The sequence below is a fragment of the Entelurus aequoreus genome, linkage group LG02, assembly GCF_033978785.1.
Source record: "Entelurus aequoreus isolate RoL-2023_Sb linkage group LG02, RoL_Eaeq_v1.1, whole genome shotgun sequence".
NCBI lineage: Eukaryota > Metazoa > Chordata > Actinopteri > Syngnathiformes > Syngnathidae > Entelurus > Entelurus aequoreus.
The window spans coordinates 38,769,146-38,786,278 of record NC_084732.1 but is presented as its reverse complement, the minus strand read 5'-3'; the positions used below and the strand labels follow the sequence as shown (position 1 = coordinate 38,786,278).

The 17,133-nt window shown below is 38.1% G+C and overlaps 1 protein-coding gene across 3 annotated transcripts in view; it reads right to left on the bottom strand.

Moving 5' to 3' along the window:
- Positions 1-17,133, bottom strand: part of rps6ka2 (ribosomal protein S6 kinase, polypeptide 2) — a 74,053-nt gene that overhangs the window by 16,428 nt on the left and 40,492 nt on the right. For 2 of the 3 annotated variants that reach the window (XR_009821813.1, XM_062026347.1), the window contains exons 4-12: positions 11,354-11,434; positions 10,653-10,732; positions 10,387-10,493; positions 8,332-8,369; positions 8,095-8,237; positions 7,385-7,455; positions 5,643-5,731; positions 4,741-4,805; positions 3,276-3,378 (exon numbers count right to left, since the gene is read on the bottom strand). Coding sequence is in view for 2 of the 3 variants with exons in the window: in XM_062026347.1 (XP_061882331.1) it covers positions 3,276-3,378; positions 4,741-4,805; positions 5,643-5,731; positions 7,385-7,455; positions 8,095-8,237; positions 8,332-8,369; positions 10,387-10,493; positions 10,653-10,732; positions 11,354-11,434 (777 nt within the window). In the remaining variant the exon portion in view is untranslated. Of the gene's footprint in view, positions 1-3,275; positions 3,379-4,740; positions 4,806-5,642; positions 5,732-7,384; positions 7,456-8,094; positions 8,238-8,331; positions 8,370-10,386; positions 10,494-10,652; positions 10,733-11,353; positions 11,435-13,879; positions 14,035-17,133 lie in introns of those variants that run through there. The other variant, XM_062026354.1, reaches the window with a different exon arrangement.

The following is a 17,133-nucleotide window of genomic DNA, read 5'->3' as shown; positions in this document are numbered from 1 at the left end:
AATTGGAAATCTCATGTAAAAAATATACAACATAAAGTAGCAAGAAACACATCAATAATGAATAAAGCTAAACATGATCCAGACCAAAAATCACTTCATATTCTCTACTGCTCGCTAGTGTTACCATATCTGAATTATTGTGCAGAAATATGGGGAAACAACTATAAATGCGCGCTTCATTCACTAATGGTGTTACAAAAAAGATCAATCAGAATAATACATAATGTTGGATATAGAGAACATACAAACCCTTTATTTATTAAATCACAATTATTGAAATTCAACGATTTGGTGCATTTGCAAACAGCTAAAATTATGTATAAAGCAAACTATAACCTGCTACCCAAGAATGTACAACAATTCTTCTCAACAAAAGAGGAGACATTTAACCTTAGAGGAAAATCTAATTTAAAATATTTGTATGCATGTACAAAAATAAAACCTTTAGTATATCAGTATGTGGAATTAAATTATGGAACAGATTAACCAAAGAAATCTAACAAAGCACCAATATGATTCAGTGTAAGAGACTGTTCAAACTACAAGTGTTCACAAAGTACACAGAACAAGAATTATGATGAACATCTTAAACCCTTTTTTTGTTCTTTATTTTTATTAAGACAAAGATTATTTATGTATTTAATATATGTTTGCTTACTATGGTATATTATTTATTTGTTCACTGTTCCGTTACAGAGAACAAGGAAATTGGATACAATTGCTATGGTATGAAAAGGGGTAGGATTAAATAAGCTCTGCTTCTTCCTACTTCTTTTCGGACATGCTGTAATGAAACAACTGGAATTGTGTGACGCATTACATCGTATCTTAAGCATGTTCGAAACTGAACTGAACTGAACAACTGGCAATTTGGTCAAAGTTGTAAAAATGAGACAAACACATTTTAAGATATTCAACGCTCTACTGCCATCTGGCGGTTAAAGTGGATAGTGCACCCCACAATTCGTCATGTTTCATGTGTCAGATAAACGGTGACGAATAGGGCTATATGGGTCCCCTTCCTACTGTATCAGCGACTGCACACTCACAATGTGACTTGACATCTGCAGTAGAGCCATACTGTCCATAAATGTAATGTATATGTGCAATATTATGATATATTTATTTTTTGTATTACTGTGTAATTGGCCTTTTAATTGTTTTAGAATCAGAATCAGAATCAGCTTTACTGTCATTACGCAGGGTAACGAGATTGAGGCCATTCCATACAGTGCGATAAAACAAGTGTACACTCTATACAGAGGGTGAAATGAATATGTACATTAATATCTACATGAAACAGGGTGGTTGGTGGAATGGGTTATTGCACCGAAGAGAAGGCAGTTATGAGGGTCAATGGGGAAGTCTGTTCAGGGTGGTTATGGCCCTGGGGAAGAAGCTGTTTTTTAGCCTGTTCGTCTTGGTTTTAATGCACCTGTAGCGCTTCCCAGAGGACAGCAGGTGGAACAGGTCAGAGCCAGGGTGGGTGCTGTCCTTGATGATGGCACTGGCTCTGTTGAGGCAGCGGGAGGTGTAGATGTCCATCAGAGAGGGGAGAGGGCGGCCGATGATCTTTTGAGCCGTCTTGACCACTCTTTGCAGCCTCTCCCTGTCTGCTGCAGTGCAGCTGCCGTACCATACTGTAATACAGTAGGTCAGCAGGCTCTCGATGGACGAGCGGTAGAAGGTCAGCAGCAGGTCAGGCTTCAGGTTGTACTTCCCGAGGACTCTCAGGAAGTGTAGCCGCTGCTGAGCCTTCTTGATGATTGCTGTGGTGTTGACTGTCCAGGAAAAGTCGTTAGAGATGTAGACTCCAAGGTACCTGAAGGTGTGGACCCCCTCCACACGCTCGCCGTTGATGTAGAGGGGGGCAGGGTCGGTGCTGCTCCTCCTGAAGTCGACGATGATCTCTCTGGTCTTGCTGGTGTTGAGAGCGAGGTTGTTCTCCGAAGACCAGGCCGTCAGCTTCAGGACCTCCTCCCTGTAGGCAGCCTCGTCACCCCTGGAGATGAGCCCGACCACTGTGGTATCGTCAGCAAACTTGACGATAAGGTTGTCACTGTGGGCTGGACTGCAGTCATGGGTGTAGAGGCAGTAGAGGAGGGGGCTCAGCACACAGCCCTGTGGGGAGCCGATGCTCAGCGTGCGGGTGGATGAGAGGTGGGAGCCAAGTCTCACATTCTGGGGTCGGTCCGTTAGGAAGTCCCTTATCCAGGCGTTTGTGAGAGGGGGGAGGCCAAGAGTGTCCAGTTTATTGCAGTTTATGTCTTATTTATTCCATTTCCAACCTTTCAAAACTTTAAAACTAAATTCTAAGCTTGGTTTATTTCCCTTGTAGTGTTTTTATTAGGGATGTCAGATATTGGCTTTTTGCCGATATCCGATATGCCGATATTGTCCAACTCTTTAATTACCGATACCGATATCAACCGATACCGATATCAACCGATATATACAGTCGTGGAATTAACACATTATTATGCCTAATTTGGACAACCAGGTATGGTGAAGATAAGGTACTTTTTAAAAAAAAATGAATCAAATAAAATAAGATAAATAAATTAAAAACATTTTCTTGAATAAAAAAGAAAGTAAAACAATATAAAAACAGTTACATAGAAACTAGTAATTAATGAACATTTGTAAAATTAACTGTTAAAGGTTAGTATTATTAGTGGACCAGCAGCACGCACAATCATGTGTACTTACGGACTGTATCCCTTGCAGACTGTATTGATATATATTGATATATAATGTAGGAACCAGAATATTAATAACAGAAAGAAACAACCCTTTTGTGTGAATGAGTGTAAATGGGGGAGGGAGGTTTTTTGGGTTGGTGCACTAATTGTAAGTGTATCTTGTGTTTTTTATGTGGATTTAATTAAAAAAAACAAACAAAAAAACGATACTGATAATTAAAAAAAACGATACCGATAATTTCCGATATTACATTTTAACGCATTTATCGGCCGATAATATCGGCAGACCGATATTATCGGACATCTCTAGTTTTTATCTACCTGTTTTTACTGCGGCTTGGAAATGCAATTTAACTTTGTTCTGCTGCACATCTCTGATATAAATATTTGGATGACAAACAAATCTGAATATGAATCTGAAAACCTATTATTTATCTTTAGTGTGTGTGTGTGTGTGTGTGTGTGTGTGTGTGTGTGTGTGTGTGTGTGTGTGTGTGTGTGTGTGTGTGTGTGTGTGTGTGTGTGTGTGTGTGTGTGTGTGTGTGTGTGTGTGTGTGTGTGTGTTTTGGCTACCTGTGGGTGTTCTAGAGGTGAACTCCGGGTCAAAGTGAAAAGTATCCTCAGGTCTTCCAACTGTTGGTTTGAATGGGGGCCTACTTTCCTTCCTATACAGCTTCTAAGGAAAACAATAGCTTTTCTTAAAAATGTCTCTGAAAATGTAAATACATTAACCAAAAAATTAAAAATTCCATCTATTTTTAACATTAGATGAGACAAATGCAACGCAACGTCAAAAGGCAACTGTTGCGTTCTATTCCGTAGAACATATTTTGCCCAGAGTGCCTTTTCAATAAAAAGGACCACAACTATGGAACTCTCTATCTGACACTTTGAAAAGTACACCTGCACTTGTCACTTTCAAAAAACAAACACAATTGTGGCTAGTTGAGCAACAATCATGTTCCCATGTTTAGTTTTTACACATTTTTACTAATTGGTTCTTATCTAGTCTGCACTTTGTCTGTATTATTACTATTAATATTATCGACTCCTATTTTCCTCATTCTTCTTTTGTTCCTATTTTAATGATGTTAGGTCTATGTTGTTGTTGTTGGGGACAAGTGTTGTAAATTAGCATTGGCTACAAACACTATGATGCTTACATTGGATGACTGTTTCAGATATCTATTTCAAATAAACCAGACAGAAAGAACTGTAGTACTTAACTTTGCCTTTGGGAGTCGCTACTGTAACGTGTTATAGTAATAATAGCACCATGTCTTACAATGCCAGCAATTATCTCTGACTGCTGAAGGTGTACAGGAGAATATGAAAGTGCAGAGATGGTGCAATAACATCAGAACATTTTATTAATGAGCACCATGCTCAAAATTAGCTTGTCACACACCAAGCCAGCACAATAACTTGCTTTGAAAAGGAATTTCCACAATAACACAAACAATAATACAATTAAAAACAATAGTTTCATTTTAAACAATTTCTATATTGTACTGTTTTACACAAAAGGCCTGCTCAGTGGCCTTGTGGTTAGAGTGTCCGCCCTGAGATCGGTAGGTGGTGAGTTCAAACCCCAGACTATAAAAATGGGACCCATTACCTCCCTGCTTGGCACTCAGGATCAAGGGTTGGAATTGGGGGTTAAATTACCAAAATGATTCCACCGCTGCTGCTCACTGCTCCCCTCACTTCCCAGGGGGTGGAACAAGGGGATGGGTCAAATGCAGAGGGTCTTTTCACCACATCAGTGGTACTTTATAAGCAAACCTTCTGCATATAAGGTTATTAAAGATAAGATAATTAGTATTTGAATATGAAACATGTGGAAAAGGGAGTAAAGGATTTTGTCAAAAACTTAATTACTCAATATTGTAACCTTGTTTTAAAACCATTTCTAATAAATTGCGCATCTGATTCTAATTCTATAATTTCACATGATTTGATAGGCTGCTTAAAAAAAACGGATTAAACAGAACTAAATGTTTAATAAAATATATGCCTTGCAGAATTGCATACTCACCTTCCAGTTGATCGATGCAAAGAAGCAGTGACTTTTTATTTCTTCTACTCCATCTGGTCCTGCACCTGTGAATCATACATTGATTAGCAAATGCCTATACTACTATATTGAATATTTATTTACAGTCATCCCTCGTTTATCACTGTTAATTGGTTGCGGACATTGCCGCAATAAATGAATTTCAGTGAAAAAGGAATCATTAACTATGAAGCAAATATTTTCATAGCTAGAGTTAAAAAGAAAACTGTTAACAACCTTCTAAAGCGAGTCCTCTAGACATGAAATAACAGCCTTCAGTCACGTTCAGTCTTTTAATCCAATATAGTAGTGCTGTCTGATGTTGAGCCAATCAGCGGCCACCATACTGAACAGCGTGCTCTGATTGGTTCGGTCTCATATAGTGTCCAATACAGCAGAACTGTAGTGTTGTATTTTTCTTTTTAATTATTATTTTATTTAGTCCATATTATGCTTGGAATATAAAAAGCTTGATTAGGGACCAGCATGTTTTAAAATGTGCTTTAAGAAATTAAATTTAAAAACTTTTTTTTTTAAATCTGCAATGTGGTGAAGCCGCAATATTTAAAGCACAATGTAGCGAAGCCAGACTGTACAGTAATTACTAAACTGACAACAAGAGGATTCCATTCCAAGTTGTTCATCTGAATGTCAAACTTGATATTGTATCAGGTGAAAATAGTGTACTAGTGTAAAAATGCATCTCCCCCATTGGTACCGCCATCATGTTTTGCTGACTGCAGAATTGCTGAATCATCTGCATCTTTTATACCTGACACTTAACCTAAACTTGTGTATCCAAAATGATGCAAGTGGGAACTGTATAGTCATTCTGAATGAACTTTAAAGACTCAGTACTTCATGGATTTTAATGTTCACAATACCGAGACGGTTAGCAGGGTTCCTCTTGAAGAGTGCTCTTAATAGACTCTGCACCTCTGGACTGAGGAATTGTGGCATTCCCAATTTGGCCCTGCAAAGCCATGACAAGAAACATTATTTTTTACTTATGCACGTTTAGTTTGCATTTATAAATAACATGATTACTGTAGGGCCTGATCTACTAAGATCCAAATAACAAGTGTTGAACAGCGTGTGCAAGCTATACAATTGTGTGTACTATTAGTGGGCGTGTGCGAGTGCTCTACTAAGACTCCGTGTATAATTGCTAACAAGTGCAAACATGGTCGTATTTAAATCAGGATTTTGTGTGTACTATACTGGCTGTCACTATGGAGACACTCATTTCCCTCCACATTCATGCTGTTTTACAATATTGTTGGACCTGGAGCACACATCTATAATCTGTGCCACCCTTTTGGAAATATAGAATTGCAATTGGAATGATCCAGGGGCAATAAAATGCATGTTGCAAGAAATTGTTTTGTATATGTCATATGTACTGGATATAAAAAGAACCCTATCAGACACATTATTCAGGTGTTCTTCTGTGTCTAAATTAACTCAAAGTCTTTTATCAGCTCACAAATGATACGTCTAATATTTTTATTTATTACATAAATATGTATATTGTTGACATGATAGCAAAAGAGTCTCTCCTCCTTCTGACTGTGACTGTGGTAAAATCCATTTGTGTGTAACTGTGGCAGTTCGCAAACACATTAAAGACATGCAAAATATAGAGACAAACAGCGACAGAAGGACAGGAGCATTGATGAATCACATTGCGAGCGCTAAATAGATAGATTTTAGATGGAGAGTACTTTAATGATTCCTTCAGGAGAGTTCCCTCAGGAAAATAATGATTTATGTAATAATCATGTATATTTAATAAATGATTATGTTTGCATTTTCTCCTATTACTGTGATAATCAGCATATATTTTGAACAAACCGTAAATTCCATAATTCTATAAGCCTTTTTTCCTTTGCTTAGAATCCTGCGGCTTATAAAATGATGCGACTAATTTATGGATTTTTTTTTCATGAATGGCCACAACATTTTGTGTTCAACATATAGTTTCCATTAAACATAAGTAGAGACACTGTGTCATTGTTTGTGCTATGCAATCTTTAGGACGAGTTCGCTCACTGCAGGTGCTGCACGGTGAATGTCTACATTATTTTCATCAGTTTAGTGCTTTGAACCGGAAGTAAAAGTGCTGTTCCGTCTTCTAGTCGTCCATGGCATTTCTACTTGTATGGAGTCTTCATTCATCACTCCAAGTAACGTTTTTAGGTTTTACCATGGAACTAAAACTACTCATACTTAATAAACCGTAACATGAGTGACTAGTTGATGACCTATGTTTTGTTTGATTATTCGTTTAATCGTTCGTATTGATATGTATCTGCGTCTTATGGCCCGGTGCGGCTAATAAAAGGAAAACAATTGTTTTCTTGTAAAATTTAGAGGGAGCGGCTTATATATTGGTGTGGTCTATAGTCTGAAAAAAACGGTACATGAAGACAGACACGCTAAATAGATTGTTCAGTAAGGAAACACAATCCTATGTGCAACGAGCTTCAAAGATCAGCTTTGCGTGCACGATCAAGTTCGTACGTGTTTTTAATACACACCTACTTTTAGTAGTTCAGGCCCTAAATGAGTAATTATATTTCCAGAAAAATTTCAACAAATTTCAGCATTGTTGAAAGGAACCTACTTTAGAATAAGAGCCATTGTTTCCTTGCGATCTTTTCCTTGAAACGGTAAGGATCCCGTCAGCATCTCAAACTGCAAAACAGACACACGAGTGATTGAATGAACATCTTGCACTTGGTAAATGCTCATTTATGTCATTTTAAATGACTAATATAGCTTAAGTCTACATTAGGGACCTTAATGTTGTTGACTGTTCAGTGCTCATTCAGTTGCTTACCGCCTTTAGAATTACACATTTGGAAAACTTTACAAGAAGATGTATTACATGCTTAAATAGGCTCTCGGTTTAGAAATTTGAGTAGATGGCACAGGTTTGCTTCCTGGCCTGTGCACTAACACCCAACCAAATAGTAGCTCTTCAATGTCTGTGCTAAGCCCGGATAAAAGGGAGGGTTGTGTCGGGAAGGTCATCCGGCATTAAAACTAAACTAAATCATGTAAGCGACTCAACCCCTAACGGGAAACATTGAAAGACAAGCGGTATTCTTGACATTAGCCATGATGATGACACACTTTCCCTAGTGCTGTGATGTTGCTGCCATCTGTCAGTGAATGTTAACCTTCTTTCCAAAATGAGTCACCTAAGTAGGCCACTAACACAAGCAGATGCATGACAGGACATAATCCGGCAAATATGACAATTATGCATTTTTTTCTCACACAAACAAGGAACATTAGGACATCAGGTTTCAAATTGAAAACAAATCTTACCATCAGCACTCCGAAAGACCACCAGTCTGCACTTTGCGTATGACCCCTCCTGTTGACCACCTCTGGAGCCATGTACTCTATCGTTCCACAGAATGAATATGCTCTCTTATCGTGGTCAATGGCTTCTTTACTCAAACCAAAGTCTGGGCAAAGACAGACGAGGGAAAGGGACCCCCGGTTAGAAAGTGGATGAGAAACATACTTAAAAGTTAGGGTGGGACAATTGGACATACTTACCAGTGATCTTAATATGTCCTTCTTCATCTAAAAGAATGCTGTTGAGAAACGTGACAATAGATTCATTTGAAGGATTTTTATCAATGGTAATTGACGACATTCTAGGGATGACCATAATAATTATGTTGAACTAACTCTTAAAAAGGGGAACTCTCTCGTCTTTCTCTTTTCTGTGTATTCTAAATCGTAAAATAAATAAAAAATTATAGCAAGAGGTGGCTAACAATGCAGGTAATGAAGATACAATCTATTGTGCCTATAAAGCCCTCTAAAATCATCCCAAAAAAACAACAATGTTTTATATACATGCAGTAAGTATATATGTAATGTGGTAACATGCACATCCATGATAACATGTCATATTTATGTATTTTGGACTTTTAAGCATCACCAGAACTTCTTTCCTGGGCACATTGTTTTCACAAAGAGCAACGCAACGATTGCCATTTCCGTCAACACCACAACTACTACTCATCATGGCAGACTTTGCGAGAGCTAACAATGTCTACTTTGGGATAAAAAATTATGCACTCACACTCACTTCCAAGTCCGCTCTCACTGGGATACCAACCGATGGGATGTTTTTTTTTAAATCTTTCAGCACATGATTAATTCTGCATTAACTTCACTCCTCAGGTAAAAAAGGGGAGCAAAAAAGCATCTTGCAAAGTTTTCCTAGCGTTCTCTTCAGGTCTAAGTTGAATGTCAAAGTTGACCATCTATTCTTCTACTATACAAATGTTGGGCATCGTTTCTAATCTTGTTTTAACTTTTACCTCTTCTGAGGCGATTCAACAGCAGCAGCAGCTGCTCAGTAGCAAGCTTACCTCTATGTAAGCAATGTGCGTTATACAATAATAGTACACTGCAAAAATTAGTTATCAAAATACAAAATAAAAAATCTACATTTTAGGAAAAATACTAAAAAGTAGTGAAATTAACCAGCTGCATGGACAGATGATTTCAATTCACATCCTAAATTAAAATGTGTATATCTAGAAATTAACAGGAAGTTTATGTTAGAAATAAGTATTTTATTCTGAAAACAAGAATTATTCAACTTGCAATTCTTAAACTAAGCATCCTCGAGATGATGCAGAATCTTTAAACACGATTTTCTATGGGGGAGGGCAACCATACTGTCTTATTTAAATAGTTATTTTCTCAATTTTAACAGTCTTAATCTATAATAGAAAAAATATAATTTATTTGTGCTAAAATTAAGATTAGTAAATGACTAAAAATAAGTAAATAGCTCTTAGAACTAAGGACATTTCTAGAAATACAATTTAAAATCTTGGCAGGTGGCAAATCACTTGCAGTGTAGTTCTTCGCCGTTTGGTTTTACAATAACAATGACTCTTTGGTTTATATGCAGGTCACCACATGTATATGGAGCATTGTTGGCGGTTTTTGGATATTTTTTTTGAGGGCGTTGCAGTCGGAATAGATGAATCCTTTGACCTGCATTGTTAGCTGCCTTTTGCTAGGAGTTTTTTTACGATATAGAATACACACAAAAGAGAAAGACATGTGAGTCCTTGTCTCACATAAGGATTGTGAATGATGGACAGAATGATGAAACAAAGTCCAATTCCCCTTTAAATAATTGTATCTTGAAGCAATTGAGGCAATATGACATGCACTATTTAGATGCAACCAGGAGGAGGCACTTTTGAGTCAGTCACACATCGCCATTGTTTATGCCAATGAGCATCTCCCAAATAAAGCTTAAATCATAAGAATTTGAACTACACTTTCTACTGCGACTTGGACACTTGACTAAGAAAAAGTAAAACGTCTATTCCTCCTCTAATGCCTGTCAGGTAAATCATCAGGCTAGGTTTTTTTTTTTTGCACACATCTCCGCTGGCAGACTGACAATTTGAAAGGGCATAACCGCCTCCATATTTCACATATTCAAGCTCTGGTCTATGCTACACCCCACGACTGAATTCTCAGTTGTGGATTTAGCATTCTTGCTGAAATGACTGCCAAACAAAGCTGGCAAAAACATAACCTTCTTGGCCAAAGAAGAACCAAGTGATTTCTTACTTTTCAGGTTTGAGGTCCCTGTAGATGATTCCCAAACTGTGCAAATGGTCCAAAGCCAGTGCCAACTCTGCAAGATAAAATTTGACGTCTTCTTCTGTGAACATTACCTGGAGGAAATACATGAAGACATATCAAGACATGTCCAATGGCTACTGAGAGAAACTATATGATAGTCTTGTGGATGTTAGACAAAGTTTAGACCTGCAGACCTTGAAATGCACTGTAAAGCCTTGTCATTGTTTAAAGCTGACATACACTAAACCTACCTCTTTTGACAGACGAGTGAAGAGGTCTCCCCCTCGGAGGAAGTCTAGGATTAGATAGAGCTTCCCTTCTGTCTGGAAGGCTACACACACACACACACACACACACACACACACACACACACACACACACACACACACACACATCAGATATGACACATTAGGGCTTAATAGCTGCCGTAAGGGCTTTAGTTGAATCATTTTTTTCAGCATGTATTTAGAGTTGAAAAGGTGAAAAGTGAACACGTTCCACCTCAATGTCGCACGAGGGTTTAAGGAAAGTGGTATCATTGCAGACAATAACAGCTTCTTATATCTAAATACAGTAGGGATGGAATTCATATGGTCCCATTCCTGAGAGGATCTCAAGTGAGAGGAAGGGGTGGGGGGTTAATCACTGTGCAATGCAGTCTGCTGAAAATGATGAAAAGCGCCACTCTCATAGCAACTGACGCTATGGTCAAAGTTGGAGTTGCCACAAAACACATAATAAATTGTTCAACTCTCAAATGCCCGTCAGACGGCTAAAGTGGATTGTGCATCGCCCCCAATTTGTCACGTTGCATGGCAAACCGTGACAAATGGAGCCATATGAATCCCTTTCGTACTGTACATAAAAGCGGTCATACAATGATTTTTTTACTACATTTAAAACACTTCCCCTTGTGGTCTACGTAATATGTATAGGTGGTTCTTTGACTTACCATAGTGTAGTTTGACTATGAAAGGGTGGTTGACCTCTGCCAAAATGTCTCTCTCCATCTTGGATCGCACACGATCCGTGACTGAAAGAAATGTGCGGAATCAGTTTAATCACCGTTGTTTTTAATATCAAAGTGGCAAGCCTGTAAATCTTGTCAATTACAGGATGGAATAGCATTAACTTGATACAAACATAACTAGGATTAGCTCCATCCTGTGCTGTGCAGTAGTAAATATAATACAATCCCAATGGGATCGCAGCTTCAGTCTCCATGACCACTTATATTACAAGGAGTGCAGGTGAAGAGGATTAAGGATCGTGCAAAGACACAGTCGACACATGACGACTCAGGCTCTCTCCTTCACAATAACACTGCACCCTCATTGACACTAATCCCATTCAATACCAGTTTATCTGAATAAAAAGTACAAACTAACCACTTTTGCACAAATCCCCTCAAATGTAGGGCATGCTGAGTTCAGATGAGCATACTTTATTGAACGCTGCTGTTTGCCATGCATTCTTACCTTTGTATGTTCAAAAGTGTAATTGGTCATTGAAAGTATACATTTTAAAGTTTTGTTTTTGTTACCCATTCAAATCAATGGTTGAATGAGCCAATAATGCAATTACATCAAGTTTATTGGTGAAGTAACTCACTGTCACTATACATTTAGTCTGTTACATTTACTAAAATAACTTTTTGGATAAATAGTACTTGTAGTTTTATTGCAACATAGTTTCTACTTTTATCTACACTACCGTTCAAAAGTTTGGGGTCACCCAAACAATTTTGTGGAATAGCCTTCATTTCTAAGAACAAGAATAGACTGTCGAGTTTCAGATGAAAGTTCTCTTTTTCTGGCCATTTTGAGCGTTTAATTGACCCCACAAATGTGATGCTCCAGAAACTCAATCTGCTCAAAGGAAGGTCAGTTTTGTAGCTTCTGTAACGAGCTAAACTGTTTTCAGATGTGTGAACATGATTGCACAAGGGTTTTCTAATCATCAATTAGCCTTCTGAGCCAATGAGCAAACACATTGTACCATTAGAACACTGGAGTGATAGTTTCTGGAAATGGGCCTCTATACACCTTTGTAGATATTGCACCAAAAACCATACATTTGCAGCTAGAATAGTCATTTACCACATTAGCAATGTATAGAGTGTATTTCTTTAAAGTTAAGACTGGTTTAAAGTTATCTTCATTGAAAAGTACAGTGCTTTTCCTTCAAAAATAAGGACATTTCAATGTGACCCCAAACTTTTGAACGGTAGTGTAAATATTTTTGTCAAGAAGAAATAGCACTTTTTCTCTGTTACATTGACTTTCAGTCCAACTGCTACGTTTATTTATAGCATCATTATATTTACATATAATCTATTGATCACTGCTTGCAAAGACACATTCACTTAAATCATTTCTTTTTTTTAGGTATCAGCAGAGTGGAAAAACAAGTTGCCTCCATATTGAAGCTATTATCATATTGATTTGATTTATGACACCAAAAGATTTCCAAAGTTTGCGGATAAACAGATATGATCAAAATACTATAAATCTCAGAGACATTCCCGAGGCATTTTGAGAGTTAATGAGCAAGCCATCAACAACAATGGTAATCAAGCAGACTTTATGAGCGCCAACAACGATTACTTTTGGAAATATTATGATCCAGGACTAGTGTTGTCCCGATACCAGTATTTTGGTACCGGTACTAGTACCAAAATTATTTCGATACTTTTCGGTAATTTTCGATACTTTTTTAAATAAAGGGGACCACAAAAAATTGCACTATTGGGTTTATTTTAACAAAAAATCTTAGGGTACGTTAAACATGTGTTTCTTTTTGCAAGTTTGTCCTTAAATAAAATAGTGAACATACGAGACAACTTGTCTTTTAGTAGTAAGTAAACAAACAAAGCTCCTAATTAGTTTGCTGACGTATGCAGTGACAAATTGTGTCATTTATCATTCTATTATTTTGTCAAAATTATTAAGGACAAGTGGTAAAAAATGAATTATTAATCTACTTGTTCATTTACTGTTAATATCTGCTACTTTGTCTTTTAACATGTTATATCTACACTTCTGTTAAAATGTAATAACCATTGAATCTTCTGTTGTTTGGATGATTTACATTAGTTTTGGATGATACCACAAATTTAGGTATCAATCCGATACCAAGTCGTTACAGGATCCTACATTGGTCATATTCAAAGTTTCATGTGTCCAGGGACATATTTCTTGAGTTTATAAACATAATTTAAATCGGTACTTTTCAGTCGTGGTATAGTACCAAATATGATTCATTAGTATCGCGGTACTATACTAATACCGGTATACTGTACAACCCTATCCAAGACCTTATATTTTTGAGCTCGAAACACAAAGAGGATGAGCAATAAGAACAAGAAGCCAAGTGTTAAACGGATGTAGTTTCATTGTGAAGCAGTAGCTTTAGCAGCATTGCTAGGTGCTAAACATACAAACTAACAATAACAAACCAGAATAAAACAAACACTTACTGTAATATTTTCCCTATCGCTGGGATGCCGACCGACGGGATGCTCACATAATTCCGTTTAGATGAAGAATCAATCACAATACTCACAAAGGGTTAAAAAATTTTTCCTGAAGGAAGCGACTTTTGGGGTCTATTTTGCCAGTCTGTCCATGGCCACATTTGTCTACAACCAGGTGAAAAATGCATGAATTATAATCTAGAATGTACTTTTAGCAAGTTGGAGACAAAGCAGAAGCAGCCGTCAGCTCAGTGTGTCAACAATAGCAGCCTAAACTAGCATTATCTCACTGCTATCAATGTGCTGGAAAAGTACTCTGTCTGCGTTAGAGCTTATGATAACAATATCACTCATTTGTGGTCAATTTTAAGGTCATGACATGTAAATGGAGTATTGTTAGCGCTTTCTGGATGTTTTAGAGCAGTGTTTTCCAACCACAGTGTTTTCCAACCACACTAGTGTACCGTGAGATATTGTCTGGTGTGCCGTGGCAGATTATCTAATTTCAACTAATTTGGTTAAAAAAAATTTTTGCAAACCAGTGCCGTTGTTGTGTGTCTGTGCTGTCTAGAGCGCGGCAGAAAACCGTGTAATACTCTTCCATATCAGTACGTGGCAGCAGGTAGCTAATTGTTTTGTAGATGTCGGAAACATGGTTAATCCTGATCACAATATGCTGATGACAGCGGAAGGCAGTGTGAAGGTAAAAAAGGTATCTATAATAAATGATAAATGGGTTATACTTGTATAGCGCTTTTCTACCTTCAAGGTACTCAAAGCGCTTTGACAGTATTTCCACATTTACCCATTCACACACACATTCACACACTGATGGCGGGAGCTGCCATGCAAGGTGCTAACCAGCAGCCATCAGAGGCAAAGGGTGAAGTGTCTTGCCCAAGGACACAACGGACGTGACTAGGAAGGTAGAAGGTGGGAATTGAACCCCAGTAACCAGCAACACTCTGATTGCTGGCACAGCCACTCTACCAACTTCGCCACGCCGTCCTAATGCTTAAAGGCCTACTGAAACCCACTACTACCGACCACGCAGTCTGATAGTTTATTTATCAATGATGAAATCTTAACATTGCAACACATGCCAATACGGCCGGGTTAGATTAGTAAAGTGCAATTTTAAATTTCCCGCAAAATATTCTGCTGAAAACGTCTCAATATCATGACGTTTGCGCGTGACGTCACGGATTGTGCGGACATTTTGGGACAGCATTGTGGCCAGCTATTAAGTCGTCTGTTTTCATCACAAAATTCCACAGTATTCTGGACATCTGTGTTGGTGAATCTTTTGCAATTTGTTTAATGAACAATGAAGACAGCAAAGAAGAAAGCTGTAGGTGGGAAGCGGTGTATTAGCGGTCGGCTGCAGCAACACAAATACATAGCCGGTGTTTCATTGTTTACATTCCCGAAATATGACAGTCAAGCTTTACCATTGGCCTGTGGAGAACTGGGACAACAGAGACTCTTACCAGGAGGACTTTGAGTTGGATTGCAGACGCGCTACCGTGAGTACGCAGCTTTGGCTTCCAAACATTTGATCGCTTGCCCGTACGTTCGTGCCGCTATGTGCATGTCACGTACGTAACTTTGGGGAAATATATGTGCTGTATGAACTTTACGGAGGTGAACGGTACTTTGGGCTGTGGGATTGAGTGTGTTGTGCGGGTGTTTGAGTTGTATTGGTGGGTTATATGGACGGGAGGGGGGAGGTGTTTGTTATGCGGATTAATTTGTGGCATATTAAATATAAGCCTGGTTGTGTTGTGGCTAATAGAGTATATATATGTCTTGTGTTTATTTACTGTTTTAGTCATTCCCAGCTGAATATCAGGTCCCACCCGCCTCTCCCAGCATCTTCCCTATCTGAATCGCTTCCACTGCCCTCTAGTCCTTCACTCTCACTTTCCTCATCCACGAATCTTTCATCCTCGCTCAAATTAATGGGGTAATCGTCGCTTTCTCGGTCCGAATCGCTCTCGCTGCTTGTGGCCATGATTGTAAACAATGTGCAGATGTGAGGAGCTCCACAACCTGTGACGTCACGCTACTTCCGGTACAGGCAAGGCTTTCTTATCAGCGACTAAAAGTTGCAAACTTTATCGTCGATGTTCTCTACTAAATCCTTTCAGCAAAAATATGGCAATATCGCGAAATGATCAAGTATGACACATAGAATGGACCTGTTATCCCCGTTTAAATAAGAAAATGTCATTTCAGTAGGCCTTAAAATAAGCAAAAGGTGAGTGCCGCTAAGAAAAGGCATTGAAGCTTAGGGATGGCTATGCAAAACGAAACTAAAATTGAACTGGCTACAAAGTAAAAAAAAAAAACAGAATGCTGGACGACAACAAAGACCACAAAGTACATCCGTACATGACATGACAATCAACAACAAAATAGGAGCGCAAGACAAGAACTAAAACACTGCACACAGGAAAACACCAAAAAACTCAAAATAAGTCACGGCGTGATGTGACAGGTCATGACAGTACACCTACTTTGAGACGAGCTATAGTGATGCATGCTTGGTTATGGTTTGAATTTATATCCAACTATTGCGAGAACAACTTTTTACTGTCAATATCAGCTGCTGAGTTTAATTTTTTTTAATGTTTTCTGCTAGTGGTGTGTCTTAGGATTTTTTCAATGAAAAAAATGTGCCTTGACTCAAAAAAGGTTGAAAAACACTGTTTTAAAGGATATGATGAACGCAACAAAGGACCCTCGGTCTGTTGACTCAATTGTTAGCTATTTATTTATGATTTCAAAAGCATAAAAACGCCAAGCATATCTGTTCTTGACTTACATAAGGATTGTGAATAATAAACACCACATCTCTTTCCAATTTTTGTGTATTTCCAGTATGACTGATTTGATAACATTGTCAGAGTGCAGAAGCGTTACTACTTTGATGTCAATCTCCGAAAATAGCTGAAGGTATTCGGAGCGAAATATTCAAAATGGTTGACTGAATTTGTGGCATTTTGGGATGTTTGGACGATATTTTCACAGACTTTGTGGATTGTAAATACCATTGGATATGGTTTAATGGCTAAAATGAAACACAATTAAGCAAATAAAGTCAACTTGATTTTCCACTCCACTAGTATTTTAAAACATGTTCCCCTGTCAAAGGACTCTGTTTCAACAATCTGTAGTAAGCACTAGTGACATTTCACCCCATTTCACCAATCAAACAGAGCCTGGCAGTCACATGACCGCACTCACCTTTTACA